Source organism: Hemiscyllium ocellatum, chromosome 6, assembly GCF_020745735.1.
Source record: "Hemiscyllium ocellatum isolate sHemOce1 chromosome 6, sHemOce1.pat.X.cur, whole genome shotgun sequence".
NCBI classification, from domain to species: domain Eukaryota; kingdom Metazoa; phylum Chordata; class Chondrichthyes; order Orectolobiformes; family Hemiscylliidae; genus Hemiscyllium; species Hemiscyllium ocellatum.
This window is the reverse complement of record NC_083406.1, coordinates 55,616,560-55,641,586: the sequence shown is the minus strand read 5'-3', so window position 1 is coordinate 55,641,586 and position 25,027 is coordinate 55,616,560. Positions and strand designations below refer to the sequence as shown.

General features: G+C 40.9%; 1 protein-coding gene across 1 annotated transcript in view; it reads left to right on the top strand.

Annotated features, from left to right (window-relative positions):
* LOC132816926 (protocadherin Fat 3-like) overlaps positions 1-25,027 on the top strand; it is a 575,577-nt gene that overhangs the window by 326,480 nt on the left and 224,070 nt on the right. Inside the window, exons 4-5 of the mRNA XM_060826951.1 lie at positions 16,391-16,705; positions 23,678-23,888. Coding sequence (XP_060682934.1) covers positions 16,391-16,705; positions 23,678-23,888 — 526 coding nt within the window. The remainder of the gene's footprint in view (positions 1-16,390; positions 16,706-23,677; positions 23,889-25,027) is intronic.

The window sequence follows — 25,027 nt, the reverse complement described above, 5'->3', positions numbered from 1 at the left end:
CCTATTTGCAAATTCTGTGATCAACAAAGTGTGATAGATGTTGTTTCTAGACAATGGAATTCTTCCAGTTTTAGATTGTGACTCCTGCTCCTATTCTTCCCATCAAAGATTGATTTTGCAGCAGAAATAATGGTGAGGCTAAAGGCCAGCAGAGTAAAAATTTAGAGGACTTCAGTTCAAGAGGAATTTAGGAGTCCTTACTGCATGAATCACAAAAAAATTGGCATCTAAATTCAGTGGGTAATGCAAATTAAATGTTGGCCATTATCTTAAAGGGAAAGAGTATGAAAAAAATGCGGTGTCTTGCTAAAATTATACATGATACTGGTCAGACCACAGCGGAACAGTTCTAGTCCCTTATCTTAGGAAAGATATTCTGCACTGGCATTGGAGGCACTTGAGAGAAAGTTCAGGAGATTGATCCCAGGTATGAAAGGACTTTCCAATGAGGTTGAGTAGGTTAGACCTTTGCTATTGAAGTTTAAAGAATGAGTGATGATTTTATTGAAGCATACAAGATTCGTAGTGGGCTTTACAGGATAAACATAGTAAGGTATTTTCTCCTTGGATGAGATTCTAGGATTAGAGGGCAAAAATCACTATGTTGGTCACACATTTAAGACACATGAGAAAAAATTATTTTAGGCGTTAGTGAATCTGTGGAATTGTTGACCACAGAAAGCTATTGAAGCTGGGTAATTAAGTATATTCAAACTCAAACTGATTTTTATTCTGTAAGGGAATGGAGGGTTATTGGTAAAGAACTGCAAAATGGAGTTCTGGATGGTCAAATCAGCTGTGATTTAATTGAATCAGACTAGATAGGCCAAATGGCCAAATTATGCTCCCATGCTGATGATCTTATGCTAGGTTAGTAGTTTGCAGTATATGCTGCGGATGGAAGGGATATTGGGTCAAGTGGTAGGGGAGAGGTGTGTCGTATTTGGTGATGGAAGATGTGTGTGTCAAGCCTGGTAGCAGGGATTGGGTGGTGGGTCTGGCTTAGTGCCAGGGGAGTGATTGTCATTAAGGGTGTGGGCTTCATCTGGATGCTGCCAGACTGTTGAATTGAGTAGGGAGGCGAGGTGTGGGACTCAGTAGAAAATGAGGACAGTAGATGCTGGAGATCAGAATTGAAGAGTGTGCCACTGGAAAAGCATAGCAGGTCAGCCAACATTCGAGGAGAATGGACATTTCGAGCATAAGTTCTTCATTAGGAATGAGGGGGGCTGGGGAGAAAGTAGGTGGGAACATGATAGGTGGGTGAAGGTGATAGGTCAGAGAGAAGGGTGGACAGGTTAGGTGGGAAGGAAAATGGACAGGTAGGATAGTTCAAGAGGGCAGTGCTGAAAGGTTGGATCGAGGGGAAGGGGGGGTTCAAGGGCAGAGGTGTGGGAAATGGAGGAGATGTGTTGGAGGGCATAATCAACCACGTGGGAGTAGAATTTGCAGTCCCTAAAGTAGGAGGCCATCTAGGATGAACTATACTGGAATTGGTCCTCCTAGGAGCAGATCTAGTCGATGCAGAGGAATTGGAAATAAGAGATAGCATTTTTACAGGAGAAAGGTGGGCAAAAGTATAGTCCAGGTAGCTGTAGGAGTTGGTGGATTTGTAATAGATGTCTGTGTTGGGTTGGTCGCTGGAAATGGAAGTGGAAATGGAGGTGGAGAGCTGCAGGAACGTGAGGGTGATGTCCAAGATGGTCAAGGTGAACTTGAGGTCAGGATGGAAGGTGTTAGTGAAGTTGAAGAACTATTCAACCTCCTCATGGGAGCACACGGTGGCACCAATGCAGTCATTGATGTAGCAGAGTAAAATGTGGGGAATGGTACTGGTGTAGCTGTGGAGAATGGACTGTTCCATGGAGCTGACAAAGAGACAGGAAAAGCTGGGCCCATGGGGGTTGGGGGGGGGGAGAGAGGGTGCAATGGCTACCCCTTTGGTCTGAAGGAAGTGGGAGGATTTGAAGGAGATGTTGTTGAGGGTGAGGACCACTTCAGCCAATTGATTGTGTGTGTCAGTAGAAGGGTACTGGTTTGATCAGCGTAAGAAGAAGAAACTGAGGGCTTGGAGGTCTTCATCATGGAAGATAGATGAATACAGGGCCAAGGATATGAAAGTCATGGAGGAGGTGGAGAGCTTGGGTGGCATCCTGAATGTAGATGGAGTGTTTCTTGACCAAGGGGGACAGGACAGTGTCAAGGTATGCAGACAAGTTCAGTGGATCAGAGCAGGCTGAGATGATGGGGGAGTAGGAGGAGATGTCCATGAATTGGTGCCTGACTTCGGAATTGTAGAGGTCGGTGCACCACATTACCACTGCATCCATTGTCTGCTGGTTTGAAAGTGAGGTTGGAGTTGGAGCAGAGGAAGTGGAGGGCTGAGCGTTGCAAGTGCGAGAGGTTGGAGTTGGGGAGGGGGGTGGACAAATTGTTTTTACCTCAATGACTGCAGATGCTGGAAACCAGATTCTGGAATAGTGGTGCTGAAGAGCACAGCAGTTCAGGCAGCATCCAAGGAGCAGCAAAATCGACGTTTCGGGCAAAAGCCCTTCATCAGGCAGTCAATGTCACGGTGGCAGTTGGAAACGAAGAGGTAGAGGGCAGGTAACCGACCAGCACGAGGTGTCCAGGTGAATGGGGTGTGTAGGAGGTGGGAGAAAGGGTCTTCGGAGGGTGGGCAGGAGTCCTGGTGGAAAATGTAAGAGTGGAGGCAGTGAAAAAAGTGTTTGATGTGTTCATAGTCTGGGAACCCAGCACCGCCTAGTTCTACCTCTTACCCAGGATTCACAAACCTGACTGTCCCGGTCAACCCATTGTCTCTCAGCCTGCACCTGCCCCACCGAACTTACCTCTGCATACCTTGATACCGTACAATCCGCTTTGGTCCAGGAATTCCTCACCTACATTCATGCCATCACCCACGCCCTCCATCTCCTCCATGACTTTTATTTCCCCAGCCACCAACCCCTCACCTTCATCATGGACATTCACTATTCACCATGATCAAGGTCTCCAAGCCCTCTGTTTCTTCCTCTTGCACCAACCCAACCAGTGCCCTTCCACTGACACGCCCAGTCAATTGGGTGAACTGGTCCTTACCCTCAACAATTTCTCCTTCAAATCCTCCCACATCCTCCAGACCAAAGGGGTAGCCATGGATCTCAGTGCTATGTCTGTCTCTTTGTAGGATACGTGGAACAGTCCATCATCCGCAGTTACACTAGCACCATTCCCCACCTTTTCCTCTGTTACATCAAGGATTGTATTGGTGCTACATCATGCTCCCACGAGGAGGTTGAACAGTTCTTCAACTTCACTAACACCTTCCACCCCTCCAAGTTCACCTGGACCATCTTGGACACCTCCCTTCCCTTCCTGGACCTCTCAATCTACATTTCCGGCAACATACTCAATGCAGATATCCACTACAAATGCACCAACTCCTACAGCTTTTAGGACTATACCTTCTCTCACCCTGCCTCCTGTAAAAACACTATCCCTTACTCCCAATTCCTCCGTCTCCACCACATCTGCTCCCAGGAGGACCCATTCCACCATAGAACATCCCAGATGGCCTCCTAACACATGGACCGCAGTTTCCCTCTCACATGATCAATGACGCCCTCCAGCGCATCTCCTCCAATTCCCACACTTCTGCCCTTGAACCCCAACCCTCCAACCACAACAAGGATGGGCCCCCCCCCCCGGTCCTCGCCTTCCAACCCACCAACCTCCGATGAAGTCATATCATCCTCCACCGTTTCGGCCACCTAGAAACAGACCCCAACACCAGGGATATACTTTGCTCCCCACCCCTATCTGCGTTCTGGAGAGACCGTTCCCTCTGCAACTCCCTTGGTAGGTCCACGTACCCCCACCAACCTACTGTCCACTCCCAGCACCTTACCCTGCCACTGCAAGAATTACAAAACCTGTGCTCATACCTAACTCTTCAACGCCAACCAAGGCTGCAAAGGATCCTTCCACATCCGACACAGATTTATCCATATTTCCACACACATCAGCTACTGTGTTTTTTGCTCCCAATGTGGTCTCCTCTAAATTGAGGAGACAGAACGCCAACTTGTGCAATGTTTCAGAGAACATCTCTGAGACACATGCACCAAACAATCTCACCAGCCCATGGTCAAACATTTTAATTTCCCCTCCTATTCCGTCAAGGACATGCAGGTCCTTGGTCGCCTCCACCACCAAACTTGACTCCTGGAGGAAGAACACCTCATCTTCCGCCTTGGTTCCCTCCAACCACACGGGATCAATGTGATTTCAGCATTTTCCTCATTTCCTCTCCCCCACCTTATCCTTGATCCAATCTTCCAATTCAGCACTGCCCTCTTGAACTGTCCTACCTGTCAATCTCCCTTCCCACATATCTACTCCACCCTCCTCACCGAGCTATCATTTCACCTTCGCCTTCATCCACCTATCATATCCCCAGCTACCTTCCCCAGCCCTACCACCTGCCAATTATCTCTCAGACCCCTTGTGCCACAAGTGTCATTCCTGATGAAGGGCTTATGCTTGAACCTTTGATCCTCCTGCTCCTCGGATGTTGCCTGGCCAGCTGTGCTTTTGCGAGAATCAGCAGTGGAGTTCATGTCAGGTTTGGCAGCAGGAGAGGGAATAATATTGGATGGTTTTTGTTGATCTGGCTTGGGGGGGTGGACAATGGCAATTTATTTTGTGAAGAAAGCAGAAATTGCAAACAATGAACCTCATTCGCAATTATAGTAAAACACAAATTGAGCATTGGTTCATCCATTCCAATACTGGTGGACTAATAGCTGTAATAAAGATCAAGATGGATATTCAAATTGCAGTAACAGTAGATCATTAACATAGGCCAAAGATCACACTGAAATCTAATCTAAATCCAATTCCACAACAGTTAATGACATTGCTTCATGACACCAAGAGACAGATAGTGTCTCATTTTAATTATTCTAAAACAGAACGCTGATACGTCTGCTACCAAAATTAACAAGATTATTGCGGTTAACAATGAGTTTAATTTGTAAAGTATATTAAATCAAATAAATCAATTAAACATGTTCTAATGCAACATTTTATATTCAGTTTCCAAACATGCCTGCACTGTTTTGTGCTGTAAACTTACCAATTCTTAGAGCAGCATTTAATACTGCCAAATCCCCAGAGATAAGGACATCTTGTTGCATAGGAGGCCAAAAGATGGAAATCCTGCTACCCTCCTGTCTCTCTTTGATTTAACCTAGGCTTGGTCAGCTTAAGGGCCTCGTCTCACTGTCCTAACATCTTGGTGTGTCCTGCCACAGAAAAAAATGAAGTAAGACTACCCAGCTTTTAAATCATTGGTGCCCCTCCACAACTTTCTTCTTGGGAATCTATCAATGATCCATGTTGTGGTTTTGCAGTGGTGACTGTTGCTGATGGCACAGCCAGAACTGGAGAGCTACCAGTCTCTGATCGACTAGCAGCATTCTCTATAGACTTTCTAAGCGGAAATGTTGTTGAAGGGTGTAAGAGCCTGAACAAGTTAATACTAAGGATTGCCTTAAGTAGCACCCACTATCTTGATCTATTGATAGATTAAGTGAATGGCAAAACTGTGCCAAACACAGTTCAACATAAGCAAGTGTGAGGTTATCCATTTCAGATGGAGAAAGAATAGATCATAGTACTTTCTCGATGGTATGAAGTTAAATACAGTGAATGGATGTCTAAAGAGACTTCGGGTTTCAAGGGCATAGATCTTTAAAATGTCACAGCGAGGTACAGAAAGAAAGATAGTAGAATAGTAGTCTTTATATTGAGAAGAATGAAGTATAAGGAGGTAGAAATTGTGCAACAATTGTACAATTGCCTAGGTTAGAATCCACTCAATACTGTGAGCAGGTCTGGACACCAAACTTTCAGAGGGATACATTGGCCTTGGATGGAATACAATGTAAGTTTACAAATTATACCTGGACTTCAAGCATTAAGTAATGAGAAAAGTTTATACAAATTAGGCCTTTTTTCTCTTGATTTAGAAAGTTAAGGGATAATCTGGTTGAAGTTTTCAAAATACAAACAGGAAAAGACAGGGAATGTGAAGATGAACAAATCGCACTAGTTGGTGATTCTAGAACTGGGCGCATAATCTGAGAATTAGGGCCAGACAGTACAGGAGGGATGTTAGGAAGCATTTCTTCACACAGAGTGGGAGATGTTTAGGACTCTCTTCCACAAATGGCAATGGATGTTGGATCAGTTAATTTTAGAAGTTAATTTTTTGTTATGCAAAGATATTAAGGGAAATGATTAAGTCATAGATGAGCAATGATTTTGTTGAATGGAGCAACAGGCTCAAGGAGCTGAATGGCCTCCTCCTGTTCTTAGATATCTCACTGGTGAGGAGAGCACCTTAGGATCTCGAAGGAGTAAGACCAACCATGCAAATTGCTTTGAAACATTTGTAATGTCACCTACAATATTAATGAAACTTATAACTACAGTGAGTAAAAGAGAGGTTTGGCGGGGACTTGAGGACTTTTTTCTTTCACCCACAGAGTCTGGTAATCTGGAGTGTACTGTTCAGGAGGATGGTTGAGGCAGAAGATCTCACAACCTTTAACAAGTACTCGGATGAGCAATTAAGTAACGGAACATTCAAAGCTATAGACTTAGAGGTGGGAAGTGGGACTGGTACAGATTTAGAATAGGTTTTGGATGGGCTGAAGGGTGTCTTCTGTGCTGTATGATTCTATGGTTGAAGTAAATAAATAGAATCCGCTCCACATTGGCTCTCAGTTGCTCCAAGTTAAGTTTTTCTCTGGGATTCACTTCCCTGCACCAATTTGGAGACATGGCTTCAGGATGGCAAGGATTGGATCCTGATTATTGAGGGTAATATGACATTTGAGAAAAATGGAAAGCTAGGTAAAGCTGGAGGAGAGCACTGTTAATCAAAGACAGTCTTTGTGACCAATAGTTAGCATTGATCTTAGTTCAAGAACTTAGGATGCAGAAGCGTCCTAGGATGGAAATGAGGAAAATTAGGGGAATGAAGTCACTAGTGGGAATGGTCTACAGGTTCTTAACTGTAATTACAATCTAAATCAAGATATGCAGGAAGAAACAATGGCTGCCTGTAATAAAGCAACAGAAATGGTCGTTGGTGACTTTAATGTATGGATTAAATGAAAAAGTGGATTGACAGTAGGGACCTGAATGAGAAGTTCATCAAATGATTTTGAATGAGTTTCTGCAAGCAGCAGACTTTGGGACCAACCAGACGGCAGGGTAAATAACACTTGGTATTAGAATAGAATATCCTAATCTCACTACCCTCTGCTCTGGACCTCCGGCTCCACACCATGACTGCTTCCCCTCGCCGGCGTCGCTCCAGGACTGCTTTCCCTTGCTGGCCCCTGCTCTGGGACTCCTTCCCCTAGCTGGTCTCAAGTGTATTCAAGTACAGACATACAGGAGTATAGTGAAAGGTTTTGCAATGTTGCGTCTTATGGTGCCATCTTATTTACAAGTACATAGATACAAATCCAAAAGAGAGGAATATAACAGAAAGGTAGTTGCATGACTTTACAGAAATAATGCATAGTTAAAAGGGTAGTCATGACAGATAGATAAACAAATCACAATAAAACACTACATTGCAGTAACTCAGTTCAGGGCCTCTGACCACCCGCACCAGATCCCAATCCAACAACTGTCCTTGCTCCACTCCAAATCTTTTCTGCTCCAATCCATGTTTCAACTGCTCTAAGGTACGTTTTCTCTGGGATTCATGTCTCTGCACCAGCCTCCATTCTGGGCCTGCTTCCCCTCGCCAGCCTCCGTTCTGGGTTTGCTTCCCCTCGCAGGTCTCCACTCCGGGACGGGTTCCCCTCGCCGGCCTCCGCTCCGGGGCCTGCTTCCCCTCGCCAGCCTCCGCTCTGGGGCCTGCTTCCCCTCGCCGGCCTCCGCTCTGGGGCCTGCTTCCCCTCGCCGGCCTCCGCTCTGGGGCCTGCTTCCCCTCGCCGGCCTCCGCTCCGGGGTGGGTTCCCCTCGCCGGCCTCCGCGCCGGGACGGGTTCCCCTCGCCGGCCTCTGCTCCGGGGCGGGTTCCCCTCGCCGGCCTCCGCGCCGGGACGGGTTCCCCTCGCCAACCTCTGCTCCAAGACCTGTTCGCCTCATTGGCCTCCACTCTGTGATTCGCCTCCAGGGCTCACCAGCACCTCCATTCCCCTCTAGGTAAGTTGAAGTCATTAGCTGGAGAAAAAAGCAGGAAGGACAAGGAAACCTGAGGAAAAAAGAAAGAAAAAAGAATGAGCAAAGCAAAGGAGCTCCAGCTGGAGTGTCCTACTCTGCCACCATCTTGCACTATCGATTACTTTGTATTATTATTAATACAATTACTGTGCAATATCATGGGATTAGTTACGATTTGGAGATGCCGGTGTTGGACTGGGGTGTACAAAGTTAAAAATCACACAACACCAAGTTATAGTCCAACAGGTTTAATTGGAAGCACACGAGCTTTCGGAGCGACGCTCCTTCATCAGGTGATTGTGGAGGGCTCGATCGTAACACAGTATTTATCGCAAAAATTTGCAGTGTGATGTAACTAAAATTATACCTTGAAAAATTGATTGTCTGTTAAGCCTTTCATCTGTTAGAATACAGTGATAGTTTCACTTCTTTCATGTGTAAATCACAAAACCTTTTTTTTAAAGTTGCATTCTTGAGTTAGCTGTTAACAATGGTGATAGCTAGACAATATACCTTCAACATATTGTCTAGCTATCACCATTGTTAACAGCTAACCAGAGAATGCAACTTTTTAAAAAAAAAGGTTTTGTGATTTACACATGAAAGAAGTGAAACTATCACTGTATTCTAACAGATGAAAGGCTTAACAGACAATCGATTTTTCAAGGTATAATTTCAGTTACATCACACTGCAAATTTTCGCTGTAGATTCTGTGTTACGATCGAGCCCTCCACAATCACCTGATGAAGGAGCATCGCTCCGAAAGCTCGTGTGCTTCCAATTAAACCTGTTGGACTATAACCTGGTGTTGTGTGATTTTTAACTTTATGGGATTAGTTAATTACCACAAAGATAAGGGACTCAGTTGGCTACAATATTATTGAATTTTGCATCCATTTTGAAAGAGGCAAGATTGGTTATAATAGAATAAGAGCAACTATGTGGACATGAAAGCTGAGTTGACAGAATTGAAGTGGTGAGCTAGGGTGGGCGTTGGTCATTAGAGATGTGGGCAAGCATATAAGAGAATACTTCAAAGTAAGAATATTCCTACTGTGAAGACAAATTCTGAAGGGAGGGCCCACATTTGAAGTTAAAAATAAGAATAAGCTTAATTGAAGTAAGAAATTAGTATGTGAGTAAACTTGCTAGAAATGTAATGAAAAAAGTCAAGAATTTCTACAGGTACTTAAAAAAAAGATAAATGAAGTGAATATTTTATCGAGGGTGCGAACAGAAATGGCAGATGAACAAATATTTTTCTCCTGTATTCACTATAGAAAATACAAAAAAAAGTTAACAGCTATTAATCAGGAAATGGAAAGGAGAGATAAACTTCGTTAGATTAAAATCCCAAGAGAAAGGTCATCAAGCAAACTGGAGCTCCAGGGTAATAAGTCTCTGGAAGGAAATGGCTAATCATGTATTGAATGTGCTGATGTTAATTTTCCTAGAAACGAAACCTGTCATTCTGCAAGTAGATACTTAAAAAAAAGGACTAGGAGAAGCCTGGTAAAGAACAGAAGACCAAGGGCATTTTCGTGCATCAGTTGAAACCAGCTATTCTAATAGCAAGCTTTTCACAGTCGTTAATAGATGAGAGATTTTATGTATGTTTCTATGGAGTAAAATTAGTAGAAGTGGGTGATCGTCATCTACGACAGCTCTAGAAGAAATATTTATGTAAAGCACAGAGGTTTGCTCTTAAGGATTTTCGGGTCAGTTAGACTTGCAGCATTAAATACTAGGCAGGAGTAGATATGGTCCTAACAGACACCCTCTTTCAGTTACTGTCACAAACATAAGCACAATAAAAGATTCAGGCAAAAAGATCAGTGCCAATACACCTGTTAAAGTAGCAATACGATCTAGGTCTAATCTCTCAAGATACATAAAGCGCAGTCAAAAATGCGACAGGATTGATTTATCATCAATGACATTTGACTGGAAGTTAATATCTTGCTAGCTAGATCCAAAATAACAGTCCTGAAAATACACGAAGACCACATGGGAATGGAAAGATGCATGTTCAGAGTTAGATCAATTCTCTACTCAACAGCACCTATAAAGACATCAAGAAAATAGTGTCTATGTGCAGTGTGTGCCAGAAGTATGGAAGAACAGATGATAGATACTGTAGTACCACCCATGTGATGGCATAATCTGGGAACCTATTTATTCCCAGCAATTAAGAATGATATCTGACCATTGTAATCTACTACTCAGACAAAGTCTTTTCCCTGGGGTTGGGGAGTCCAGAAGTAGAGGGCATAGGTTTAGGGTGAGAGGGGAAAGATATAAAAGAGACCTAAGGGGCAACATTTTCACGCAGAGGGTGGTACGTGTATAGAATGAGCTGCCAGAGGATGTGGTGGAGGCTGGTACAATTGCAACATTTAAGAGGTATTTGGATGGGTATACGAATAGGAAGAGTGTGGAGGGATATGGGCCAGGTGCTGGCAGGTGGGACTAGATTGGGTTGGGATATCTGGTCAGCATGGACAGGTTGGACTGAAGGGTCTGTTTCCGTGCTGTACACCTCTATGACTCTAAGGCAAAAGATTTGAGAGCTTTGACAAACGTCACAGCAGTAGGAATTCTGCTTGCTGATCAAATGTCTCCTGAAAAAAAAGTGTAAAGAAAATCCAATTCACTTTCAAAGAATATAATGACTTTGCTGAACGGTGTAAGTTGGGTGTTATTATCTCATCTCAAATGAAGCAGAGCAACATACCAGTTCAGATGGCCAAGCTGTGCAATATCAATAATGTCACCCAGAAGTCACATAACATCAGAGACGTCAAGCATGATTCTGATAACAACAAGATCAATACATGCAATATTGCAAGTGCAAGTTGCCAGTTTACCACTTGAAGTGATGAAGGAAGTGTAATATCCTGTAAGCCAATTAATGCCCAGGATAATATTTTAACAAAAGAAAACAAACATAGAATGCTTCCAAGGTGTTCCATTTAGTTATTCACATCAATTCTTAATCTTCAATAGTTTAGATAGTGAAAATAGCATAATTGTTGCAATGATTCTATTGATATAAAGGTATTATATCTAGAAGGAAAAGCAATTGAAATCAGCAAATGATCTATACTGATCCAATGTATTTTGTATACTGAGAACCAATATGACAAGTAAGTTCATTTCTAAGGTTTTTTTTAAACTTCCCTCTGGAAGATAAATATGAATGTTATTATACATTTGAGAAAATCCTGGAGGTCTGTTCCTAATACCACTACCGGTAAACCTAAACTCTAAGGACTGCAATGATTCAAGAATGCAGCTTAGCCATTTTTACCAGTGCAATTGCGCATGAATAGCAAATTCTGACCAGCCAGTGATGCCCATATCCCATGATAGTTTTTAAAGGTTTTGAAAACAAGCTAGGAAGTAATTGTAATGCAGGTGTATATCTGGAAGGCCACATTTACTTTTCCTAGTTCACCAGCAATACATGCAATAAAATCAAATCATTTCTGTCACCAAGGCAACACGCTAGTGTGAGATCTACCTTGCTTAAGGTTTTATTTCGCATTAGAGAATGTTTTTTTCTGCGCTTTCTTTTAATCCCCTTGGTTGATGATTCAATTTAAATACAAGAGTTTTAATAGAAATAAAGTTGATATTTTAACATTTTGTCTACTGGAATTAGGGAAAATAATTCGAATTCCATAGATTAGTGGTGTTAATATTAAACTGCAATTTAAAAAGGCTTAATGGAGAAGATAAAAGGGATTACATTTGATTATATTTCTACCAATTTTCAAACCTTCTCAGCACATTCCACACGTAGAGAAAACAGTTTATAAACAGCCCTCAATTTCCCTTGAACCATGCCCCTCTCAAAACAGTTATCAGTTTTTGCAATCACCAAAGTACTTGTGATTTTGTATATGTCAGACGTCACAGGTAGTGAAACAGTTTATTTTTACAAAACAAAGCTCAGGGTCATTTAACTCTTGCAATGTCTGAACAACCTCAGGAATGTATATCTTACACCATTTGACAATGCGCTTGAACTCCATGTAAATGGTGAGTTCAATCGAAAATATACTTTTCCAATAAAGCTCAGCATATGTGTAAATGGAAAGTGTTTATGGTTATCTATAGCAGTTGACATATAGCTCCCCTGTTTGTATAGTAAAACTTAAAAAATGGAGCCGTACACTCCAAGAGAATATCACATTTAATTCTCCAGTTTTTGCTGAGTTTGAGTTTTAATAATACATCATACTTGACCTCAACAGCCCTGAGCTTAGGGATTTGAAAGGAGGGATAAGGAGTAGTCATCAGTTGTCTGCTCCTGGCTACTCTCTGATGACACCTACTAGAGAATACTTATGTAGGGTAGAAAACTAAGGTCAAATCTTATTGTACTTTCTTCAATTTTTCTCTCCCATCCACATCATCAGCTTGGATAATAAATTTTCTGATGACAAAGTAAGGTGGCATTGTAGACAGTATAAATGATAGCATCAAACTACAAAGGAATATTGATAGCTGAGGTGAATCGGCAAAAATATGGCAAACAATTTGAAGTAAGCAAGTATTGGGTTATCCATTTTGAAGCAAAAAAAGCGAAACATCAGGGTATTTTCTCAATTATATAAAGTTAAATATAGTCTTGGGGTTCAGGTACACAGATCTTTAAATTGGCCTTGGAGGGACGACAACAGAAATTTACATGAATCCCTGATGCCTCAGGGAGGTTCTGGCCTGTAGTTGACCAGAAGTGAGTGTCCATCAGCACTCTCTCTAACCTGACCATGTATGCAAGCAGCCCTTTGAAGATTGTGTACATGGCTATCACATTTGGCGTGCTGGTCAGAGGACGATAGGACTTCCAGAACTCAGAGGCCTGCACACCCAAAAAAAATTAGAGAAAACGCTGGTTTTATGTACTTGTTCCTGTCTAAGGGAGCAGATGCAGAAAATAGTCAAGAAAGCTAATGGAATGCTAACCTTTATTTCAAGAGAAGTGGAGTACAAGTATGCAGATGTTATGTTGCAGCTATCCAGAATCAAGGTCAGACCCCAGTTAGAGTACTCTGGACACTATACCTTAGGAAAGGTACATGGCCTTGGACGGAATACAGCATAGATTTACGTGAATGATACCTGGACTTCAGGGTTAAAGAGAGATTGTACCAATGAAGCCTATTTTCTCTAGACGTTAAAAGGTTAAGTGGTAATCTGATCAAAGTCCTCAAGGCATTAACAAGAAAAGACAAGGTAGATGATGAAAATCTATTTCCAATGGTTGGGCAGACTAGAGGCATAGTCTGAGAATAAAGGCCAGACCATTCAGGAGGAATGTTAGACAGCACTTCCATATACACACTGTGGCAGATGTTTGGAACACTCTTCTACAAATGGCAGAGTGTGTTGGGTCAGTTGTCAGTTTTAAATCTGAGATAGGCATATGTTTGTTGAGCCAAGGTGTTAATGGATATGGGCTAAACACAGGTACGTCAGAGAGTCCTGCTACTGATGAGCCATTGGTTGGCAAAACATGCTGCTCCGAATTCGAAGTTCCTATGCAAATTCATATCAATTATTAAAAGGTGTCCACTCTAGCAGTATTGGTGAAAGGAATGTTTGGAACTGTGTGCCAGATGTAAGAATACTTTGAAGAGAATATGTATGAAAAATCACGAGAGGAAGAATATTGGTATTGTTACTTTGTTTCCCAAGCCTCAACTCATCTCAGTAATGTGAAGGGTCTGTATCAGAAATAACAATTGATTTGTTTGATTTATTATATATATCCATAACTTGAGTTGTGTTCAGTATTATTTTATACTGAATATGCATCTATCATTCTTTGTAAATTCTGAGCTTATAATTTTACAGTTACACATTTCAAACCTGTTTCAAATATTTCATGATGTATAAGTGGTGATTGTGAGTTCAACAATCTGCTCAACTTCTAATTGCACATTACCACATCAAGACGTACCTTAATAAAATCATTTGTTCTGACGTAGGTTTTGTTTTCAACACACCTTCATTTCTACTTCTCTAATCATTTTTCAAATACAAAGAAAAATTTAGATGAGGCTATGTTAATTTTGCAGGTAACAAGCAAAGTACAGAATAACATGATGAAATCTCAGATTGATTTGAAAAATTTGAGTACCATCTTTTAATGACCAGAAAAATACCAAGAATTTTGCCACACTGTTGATGTCATATACATGGACTTTAGTAAGGCGTTTGATAAGATTCCCCATGGTAGACTAATGGAGAAAGTGCAGTCATATGGTGTGCAGGGTGTTCTAGCTAAGTGGATAAAGAACTGGCTGAGCAACAGGAGACAGAGAGTAGTAGTTGAAGGGAGTTCTTTGAAATGGAGAAAGGTGACCAATTGGGACCCCTGTCGTTCATAATATACTTAAATGATCTGGATGAGGGCACTGTTGGTATGATCAGCAAGTTTGCAGATGACACAAAGATTGGTGGAGTAGCAGAAAGCATAAGAGACTGTCAGAGAATACAGGAGGATATAGATAGACTGGAGAGTTTGGTGGAAAAGTGGCAGATGGTTTTCAATCCAGACAAATGTGAGGTGATGCATTTAGGCAAGACTAATTCCAGAGTGAATTATACAATGAATGGAAAACCCTCGGAAAAGTTGATGAGCAGTGAGATCTGGGAGTGCAGATCCATTGTACCCTGAAAGTTGCTGCACGGGTGGATAGAGTGTTCAAGAAGGCATATATTATGCTTGCCTTCATTGGACGGGGTATTGAGTATAAGAGCTGGCAAGTCATGTTAAAATTGTACAAGACATTGGTTCGGCTGCATTTAGAATACAGTGTACAGTTCTGGTCACCATATTACCAAAAGGATGTGGATGCTTTGGAGAGGGTGCAGAGAAGGTTTTAGAAGATGTTGCCTGGTATGGAAGGTGCTAGCTATGAAGAGAGGTTGAGTAGGTTAGCTTTATTTTCATGAGGAAAAAGGAGATTGGTGGGGACCTGATTGAGGTTTACAAAATCATGAAGGGTATATACAGGGTGGATAGAGACCAGCTTTTTCCCTGGGTGAAGGATTCAGTAACGAGAGATCACGCTTTCAAGGTGAGAAGTGGAAAGTTTAAGAGGGATACACAGCAAATACTTCACATAGAGGGTGGTGGACGTTTGGAATGCGTTGCCAGCAGAGGTGGTAGAGGCAGGCACAGTAGATTCATTTAAGATGCATCTGGATAAATGCATGCGGAGGTGGAGAGTAGAGGGATACAGATGCTTAGGAATTGACCGACAGGTTTAGATAGTACATTTTGATCAGCTCAGACTTGGAGGGCCGAAGGGCATGTTCCTGGGCTGTAAATTTTCTTTGTTCTTATTAATGGCCTTACTTAATTTATTTGATCTGTCTACTCATATAGATTAGCTCTGGACCTGATATGAGTGATTTGCACACTTGTTAGTAGAGATCTCCTTCCCAGATCCAGCTTCAATCTGATTATTATGTGTCCTTTTTTGTCCTTTTCTATCAGTGTTCATAGTAAGTCGGAAAGACTGTTCCTCTTTTGCCTTTTCTGTTCAATGATTCATTAATCAGTTTGCCACTAAAAAGATCTGCCCCTCTTTTGCTCCTCCCTTTCTCCTCCCTTGGGATAGAATTTGTTTCATTTTAATGACTGTTATACTGAATGTAAATATGGACTGCTATAGCTGATTTGGCTTGGTTGGACGTAACTAACTCATCTCAGTTTGTGGGAGGTAGTAAACCGCAACATTCCACAAACAGGCTCCAATGCCTTCAGCCTGTGATTTCTTTTAAAACTTTCCATGTTAATTTTAAAATGCAGGTCTTATTCCGAAAAATGTTCTGTGAAAGTAAATTTAAAATCCTGAAATATTATGGTCACTCTCTGCTAAAATATTTGAGTTTAACAAGCTAATTCAACTTTGTACTCAGTTGGAATATTCCCATGATAGCTTTAGCTTATTAATTTCCTATAATTAGCTATCAAGAAAAGTAAGAAGAAAAGGAGAAAATTGCTTTGAAAGAAATGACCTCAAGGTGAAAAGTTTGAAATTCTGTCATGAGAAAATGTATAGTTAGTGGGAGAGATAGATACAACTGTCAATAACCTTTCATTAATTTCCTGTAGGTGATGGTGACAGATGGCAGTTCTTCGCCAAAGTATTCCACTGTGTGGGTGATGGTACATGTATTGGATGAGAATGATAACAAACCCCTGTTTCCTCAGAAAGTATATCAAATTAAACTTCCAGAACGGGACCGCAGAAAACGGAGTGAGCCGATTTATAGAACGTTTGCATTCGATAAGGACAAAGGCCCCAATGCAGAAATTTCCTACAGCATTGTGGATGGAAATGATGATGGGAAGTTTTTTATTGATCCTAAAACCGGGATGGTGTCCTCCAGGAAGCAGTTTTCAGCTGGAAACTATGATATTCTAACTGTAAGCTTCTATTCTTGGTTTTGTTCGTAAATGTCAATCTTACTTGAAAACATTAATCTCTTTATGTTGCTCTCTGATCTTCATGTTAGCACCAATGACAAGATAACAATTATCCAATTGTTACAAAAGCAAAATAACATTAATCTGAATCATTTTTAACCATTAAAATGAACAGGCCTACATGAGGGAAAACATTAGAAAGGCCATTATTAAGCTATGATGAGGAGGTACCGGTGTTGGACTGGGATGGACAAAGTTAAAAATTACACTACACTAGGTTATATTTTTAACAGGTTTGTTTGGAAGGACTAACTTTCGGAGTGCTGCACCTTCATCAGGTAGCTAGTCTTGTCATTATTAAGCTGATCAGGTATTAGCTGTAGAGAGAGAAACAGAGAACACGATTCTGATCAATGAAGATTCATGGAAGTGGAAGATAGTAAAGATAAGCAGTTTTGAAGCAATTACAGGGACAGGCAAAGGCGATAGAGAAAGAATAACTGAAAAAAGATCTTTGACAGGTCATAGATAGGAGTGATTGCAGTGATGTTGATTCAAGCCTAAACGGTTTGATAGTGAGAGAAAGTGGAAACGATGCATACAGGAATTGTAATGTTAAAGTGTATAATCACAGGAGGATGGAAACATGGAAATGTTGACAAAGGGAGATGATTCCATGATTAGAAAATGCAATGGAAGAAAAACAGATGTGGAACATCTGAGCAACCATATACAGATGAGGCTATCCCATCTCCATCAATGTGTTAACATTTTCCATTCTGAAGATGTCAGAGTGGACTCAATATTATTTCTGTTTCTTTCCCAACATGTGTTGCAAGACCTGCTGAATTTCTTAAGCACTTGTTTTAAATTCACATTTTTGCCTGGTACAGCCACCTGCAATGGCCAGCTCCTGTTTTGCAAGAGATATTGGAGCACTGATTAAGATTTAAAGTTGTTAAACTCCATGTTACTGTTATAAGGTTGAGAAGTGCCAAATAAAATGAAGAAGTGCTATTCCTTATGTTGAGCCTTTTCGGAACAGCTAGAAAGCTAATGATAGTGACTATCTCAAAAGAAAACTAAGAATTGCAGATGCTGGAAGAAAAAGGGGGGAAGAGATAAATAATGAGTGAACTCAATATTGAGTTCAATAATTTTGGGGTCTGAGCACCTTCTTCCATGTCCTCACCGCAACATTGCACACCAGGCCTTGTCATCACATGGGTTGCCAGCACAAGCAATCCTTTGTCAGCCACCAATGGTCCCATTAGCTGCTAACTCTCTCAGTTTACCTTTAATTCCTTTGTCTGGCCAATTATTTTTCTCTTTCTCTGGGCTCCATCTCCATTTGTCATTTTCTTCTCTCTCTCTCTCCCCACTCTATCCTATCATCACTACATATACCAATCTTTTCCTAGCTACAATCCATTCTGAAGAAGGATCACTGACCTAAAACATTAACTCAGCTTTCTCTTCACAGATGCTGTCGGACCTGCTAAGTTTTTCCACCAATTTTATTTTTGTGGCAGTGACCCCTTGTTGTTCTTGATCATAATGTGTAATCATTATCAAAGCCTGGTTCACTAATACATCACATAGAAAACACTAACAATAATCTTTGCATCCTATTGACTCCAAAGTTAGTGAAAAATTTCTTAACATAATGAATTCCTTTAAAATGAAAATCAACACTGTAAACAATACAAATCTTTTTCATGAAAAATGACCAAAAACCCTGTAATATTCCTCAAAAGAGGGATAATTTTAAAGTTGTTTAGCTGTGTTTATTGGAGAATGGAAAATAATATAGACATAGAAGAGAGAAGCAGGGTTAGGCCATTTGACCCTTCAAACATGCGCCACCATTCCATATAATCATAGCTAATAATCAAACTCAGTACCTTAACCCTGCCCTCCCCTTCTATCCCTTGATCCTTTTAACCTCAAGAACCAGATTTACCTCCTTGAAAACACAATCTTTTAGTCTCAATTAGTTTCTGTGTTACTGAGTTCCACAGGATCACCATTTGCTGTGTGAAGAAATTTCTCCTTATCCTAGCCCGAAAAGGTTTATCCCTTTTCTGTAAACTATGACACCTGTTTCTGGACTCCCCACCATCAGGAGCATTCTTCCTGCCTCTAACCTGTCTAATCCTGTTAAAATTTTATAGGCTTTTACATGATTCTCCCCTTAGTCTTCTAAACTTTCGTGAATACAATGCTAACTGACTCGATCACTCCATGTATATCAGTTCTGCCAGCCCCGGAATCAGTTTGATAAACCTTGGCTACTCTCCCTCTATAGCAAGAACATCCTTCTTCAGATAAGGAGACCAAAACTGTGCACAATTTCAAGGTGTAGCCTCAGCAATGCCTGTATAATTGAGCAAGGCATCCTATTTTAAATACCCAAATCCCCTTATTATGAAGGCCAGCATTCAGTTTGCCATCTTTACTGCCTGCTGCTCCTGCACAGTCTCAGCGACTGGTGCACAGGGCACCTGGGTCTCATTGAGCATACCCTTCTTTAAATTACAGCCATTCACATAATCTGCCTTCCTATTTTTATTTCCAAAGTGAATAACCATTTTTTTTTCCACATTAAACTGCATTTGCAATGCAGTTGCCCACCCAAAGTAACGATTGTAATCAAAGTGTAACTCTGAGATTGGGTAATGGCATTGATTATAAGTATACATAGAAGTTACTATTATAGCAAGTTTATTTGCCAAATATATTTGCATAGTTGTCATTAAAATTAATTAACATATGTTTCACTTGAACAGTTTTAGTTGTCTGTATTATGCCTAATTAAAGTCTAGAGATGAGAAGTAATCGTGCGCACTTTTCCAGGTTTAAAGAAGCATGACCTACAACTTCACTGAATACGTTTCCTAATTGGGAGTGCATAACCTGCTTTCTGTGTTTGTTGCTAATAGAATTGAGAAATTATTTCAAACCTATTTCCTTGAGAAATAAATCAAAGAAATACCAGTTCTGTTTTTTTGGCATCTGCTCCACTAAAAACTCAATTTCGTTACAGTAATGGAGGAGATCTTAGTGCTGTTGAATAGGATAAAGATGAAGAGGAAATGTTTAAGAAAAACGGTCAGTCCTAGTAGCACAACAGTTACCCAGTTCAGCTACAATGCAACTGTTTACTGAGGAAGTAGGGCTGGAGGCTTTGATTTCAATTTAATTGCTTAAATGCGAGAGTTAGGTCACAGAGGACTGGAGGATTGCAAACATTCCATCCCTGTTTAAAAGTGAGAGGAGAATAAATTCGGCAACTGCAGACCAGTAAGCCCAGCATCAATGAGACTCGGAGGTATTAATCTGGAAGAAAATTGATTGACACTTGGAGAGGTATGGGTTAATAAATGAGCATCAGAATGGATTTATAGAGTCATAGAACATAGAACGTTATAGCATGGTACAGGCCTTTATCCCTCAATGATGCACCAACCTGTGAAAATAATCTGATGCCCATCTAACCTACCCCGTTCCATTATTATCCATATGTAAGCCCAATGTCCATTTAAAAGCCCTTAACATTGGCGAATCTACTACTGTTGCAGGCAGGCCGTTCCACGCCCCTACTACTCTGAGTGAAGAAGTTACCCCAATATCTGTCCTAAATCTATCACCCCTCAATTTAGAGCTATGTCTCCTCATGTTAGCCTTCACCATCCAAGGAAAAAGGCTCTCACTGTCCACCCTAATCTAACCCTCTGATTATCTTGTACATCTCGATTAAGTCATCTTTCAACCACCTTCTCTTCAATGAAAACAGCCTCAGTTCCCTCAGCCTTTCCTCGTAAGACCTTTCTTCCATACCAGACAAAATCCTAGTAAATCTCTTCTGAAGCCTTTCCAGAGCTTCCACATCCTTCCTAAGTGCAGTTCTGGTCACTGCATTGTAATATTCCATGTGCGGCCTTAGCAGTGTCTTGTACAGCTGAAGCATGACCTCGTGGCCCCAGAACTCAAGTCCCCTCCCAATAAACACCAACACACCATCTGCCTTCTTAACAACCCTATCCGCCTGGGTGGCAAAGTCCAGGGATTATGCACCAGGACACAGATCTCTCTGTTCATCTACACTGCCAAGAATTTTACCATTAACCCAGCACTCTGCATTCGTGTTACTTCTTCCAAAGTGAATGACCTCTCACTTTTCCACATTAAACTCCATTTTCCACTTCTCAGCCCAGCTCTGCATGTTATCTATATCCCTCTGTAGTCCACCACATCGTTCGGCACTATCTACAACTCTGCCTACCTTAGTATCATCTACAAACTTACTAACCCATTCTTCTATGCCCACATCCAGATCTTTTATAAAAATGACAAACAGCAGTGGCCCCAAAACAGATCCTTGTGGCACAAAACTGGTAACTAATCTCCAGGATGAACATTTCCCATCAACCACCACCACCTGTCTTATTTCAACTAGCCAATTTCTGATCCAAACCATTAAATCACATTCAGTCCTGAAACTCCATATTTTGTGCAATAGCTTACCATGTGGAACCTTATCAAACACCTTACTGAAGTCCACATTCACCACATCAACCACTTTACCTTCATCCACCTGTTTTATCACCATCTCGAAGAACACAATAAGGTTAGTAGGCATGACCTACCCTTCACAAAACCATGTTGACTATCCCTAATCAAATTATTCATTTCCAGATTATTATAAATCCTATCTCTTATAACGTTTTTCAACACCTTACCCACAACCAAAATAAGGCTCACTGGTGTCTAATTACCAGGGTTGTCCCGACTCTCCTTCTTAAACAAGGGAATAACATGAGCTTTCCACCAGTCTTCTGGCACTACACCTGTCAACAATGATGGCATAAGGATCAAAGCCAAAGGCTCTGCAATCTCCTCCCTGGCTTCCCAGAGATTCCATGGACAAATCCCATCCAGCCGAGGGGTCTTCTCTATTTTCAGATCTTCCAAAATCTTCCAAAACCTCCTCTTTGTCAACTGCAATTCCATCTAATTTTGTAGCCTGGTATCTCTGTATTCTTACGAACATTGCTCTTTTGCAATGTGAATATTGACAAAACGTATTCAGTAAGCACTTCTCCTATGTCCTCAGATTCCACACACAACTTTCTACTACGATCTTTCATGGGCCCTAATCTTACTCTAGTCATTCTTTTATTCCTGATATACCTATAGAAGGCCTTAGGGTTTTCCTTGATCCTACCTGCCAAAAACGTCTCATGACCCCTTCTGGGTCGCCTTAGCCATAGAGAGATATAGCACAGAAACAGATCCTTTGGTCCAACTTGTCCGTGTTGAACAGATATTCTAACCTAATCTTGTCCCGTTTGCCAGAACTTGGCCCATATCCCTCTAAACTCTTCCTTTCATATACCCATCTAGATGCCTTTTAAATTGTACTAGCCTCCACCACTTCCTCTGGCATCTCATTCCATACACGCACTGCCCTCTGAATGAAAAGGTTGCCCTTTAGTTCCCTTTTACATCATTCCCCTCTCACCCTAAACCTATGCCCCACCTAGTTCTGGACTCCCCCACCCCAGGGAAAAGGCTTTGTCTATTTATCCTATCCATGCCCCTCATTACTTATAAACCTCTATAACGTCACCCCTCTGCCTCTTACATTCCAGGGAAAACAGCTCCAACCTATTCAGCCTCTCCCGAAAGCTCAAAACCTCCAAACCTGGCAACATCCTTGTAAATCTTCTCTGAATCCTTTCAAGTTTCACGACATCCTTCCGATAGGAAGGAGATCAGAATTGCATGCAATATTCCAAAAGTGGCCTAATCAATGCCCTGTCCAGCCAGTTAACTGCAAATTAAGTTCCATGAATATAATGAAGTTTTTTGATAAAATAACAGTATGTAATTTCAGAAGGAATGTGACAGTGTCACAGAACAGGCCTGTCACCATAATTAAATGGGATTAATTAAATGCGATCCAGTGGGATTTAATGGATTGCGATGTCATAAATACAAACTTGGCTGGGGGATAGAAAACTGGAAATGATGCACATTGTTATGCAGATGTCAGTATTAGGACCCCTGATACTTTTGGTAGATATTAATGATCTGAATATTGGTATACTCTCAATATTTTCAAAATTTGCATGTTAAGCCTATTTGTAAATGAAGTAAGCAGTAAAAGTGGATAGTGGCAGACTTAAGGACTTAGAGAGTTAAAATGAGCAGAAACATAGCAGATGAAGCTTAATGTAGAGAATTAAAAATTAATGATTTTACTCAGAAAGAACGAGGAGAGGCAAAATCAGTTATCCAGTAGTATTTTAAAGGAGATGGAAAGGTGGAGTTGTGGGGATGCAGTCTTTGAATGCAGCAAGTTAGTTTAGAGGCCTTGAAATATGCATTTCAGATCCTTTGATTAAATGGGGGAACAATTAATCACCACTACGGTTGGAATTTGAAATTGGTTTGGTTTTAGAATAAGTCTATGCTAATTATTATTCGAGCACCAGGGATGAATTTTCCCAGGAGTTCCCATTGGATTGAATGAATCAATTGTGCAATTGAAGAATTATAGAAAAATGTGACAAATGCAACAATATCCTAAATCTTCACCTGTTATGACAAGGTCAAACCTGTTGCCCTTTCATTGGTATTGCATTATCTCTAATATCTCTGGCATGTTAACCCCACCATTGTTAACATTATAAATTTACAAAATGAATACAGTAGACATTCAAATACTACTTCAACACTATTAAATCTGATGTCATTTTACAAACTTCTGCTTTGCTTTTATGTATTGTGATATGTTCTGAAATTAACTTGAGTTCAAAATTGAGTTTAATAAATGTTAATCTTAATGTCAAAATTTTCATTGTTATGGACATTTCTGGTAGAATATCTGTTCCCTTTAGAACAATGGAACTCATTTGCTAACGTGATACTTTGATTGTTTTGTTTTCATTAATCTTTAATGCTCAGATTAAGGCAGTGGACAATGGAAGACCACAAAAGTCATCTTCTGCACGTTTGCATATTGAATGGATTAAGAAACCGGAACCATCTCCCATTCCTCTTAGCTTTGATGAACCATTTTACAACTTTACAGTGATGGAAAGTGACCGAGTGAATGAAATTGTTGGTGTGGTCACAGTTCTACCAAGTAACATACCTCTTTGGTTTGATATAATAGGTAAGTTTGCATGTGAGTGTTCTTAGTCCCAATTTGTCACATTAAGTCCCATTTTGAAACAAGGCCTTTTATATTTACATTAATCTTTTGAGCACTAAGTTTTCTTGCAATGTTTTGAACCATCAATCTTTTCTTTAAAAATACTAACCATGAAATTTGTGATCAGTTGTAAAATTGTAGCAATGTTGTGAAAGCAAATGCAAACAAGACCTGAAGAAACATTTTTCATTCAAAAGGCATCAACAATATCGATTTTGAACTTCAAAGTCTGTATTTTTTCAACCAGGTACCTTTCCTGACTACTTCGACCAATTTGATTCAAAGTGGTCAGAGTTATGTGACTCCAAAAGCAGATTCTAGACACTCATGGGATCAAGCAAGTGGTTCCAGTTGTGATTTAATCGTGCCCTCTAGCCTTCATCCTTTAGATTCCCTTTCCTCCCTCTGCCCTCTTCTCTCATACTTATTCTGTCGGGCATTTGTCGTGTCTGCGGAATCATTTTCCACAGTTCCAGTTACGCATGGTTTATCGAGGCCCAAACATATGACAGGGAACATTCCGGGACTGGGGAGCTGCCAGAAAGGTGAATTTCCCATTTAAATGAATGGGTTTTGTTCCTATTCACTGTTTTGGGCTTCCACAGTAGGTCTTGGAACATATCCTCAGTGGGTGTGCGGGGACTACTGTATGACCCTTTCATGACCAATCAACCACACACTATATGCATAACCAATGAGCTATATGACAACAATGACAAGTGTGGAACTGCTGAGGAAAATTAAATTAAAAATATTCTTTGAGAGAAAACTATTGTCAGCATTTCCACCTGTTCTCATTATGCTTGTTTGGCTGAGAGCCCTAACTAATAAAAGCATGAGCTCAGTAAGAATTCCATTTTGACAAGCAAAATGAATGGTTGAAATCTTTATATAATTGCAATAAGTTCTTTCTGTTACCTGTTTTGTCAAAGTCTCAATATTAATTTGCACTAGATTAAAAGTCATGCTGTTTTTGAAGCCCTTGTTATTTACAGTTTCATAGAGTCTCTACAATGCGGAAAGAGGCCTTTCAGCCCAACAAGTCTGCACCAATCATCCAAAGAGCATCCCACCCAGACCCAGCCTCTTACCTGATCCCC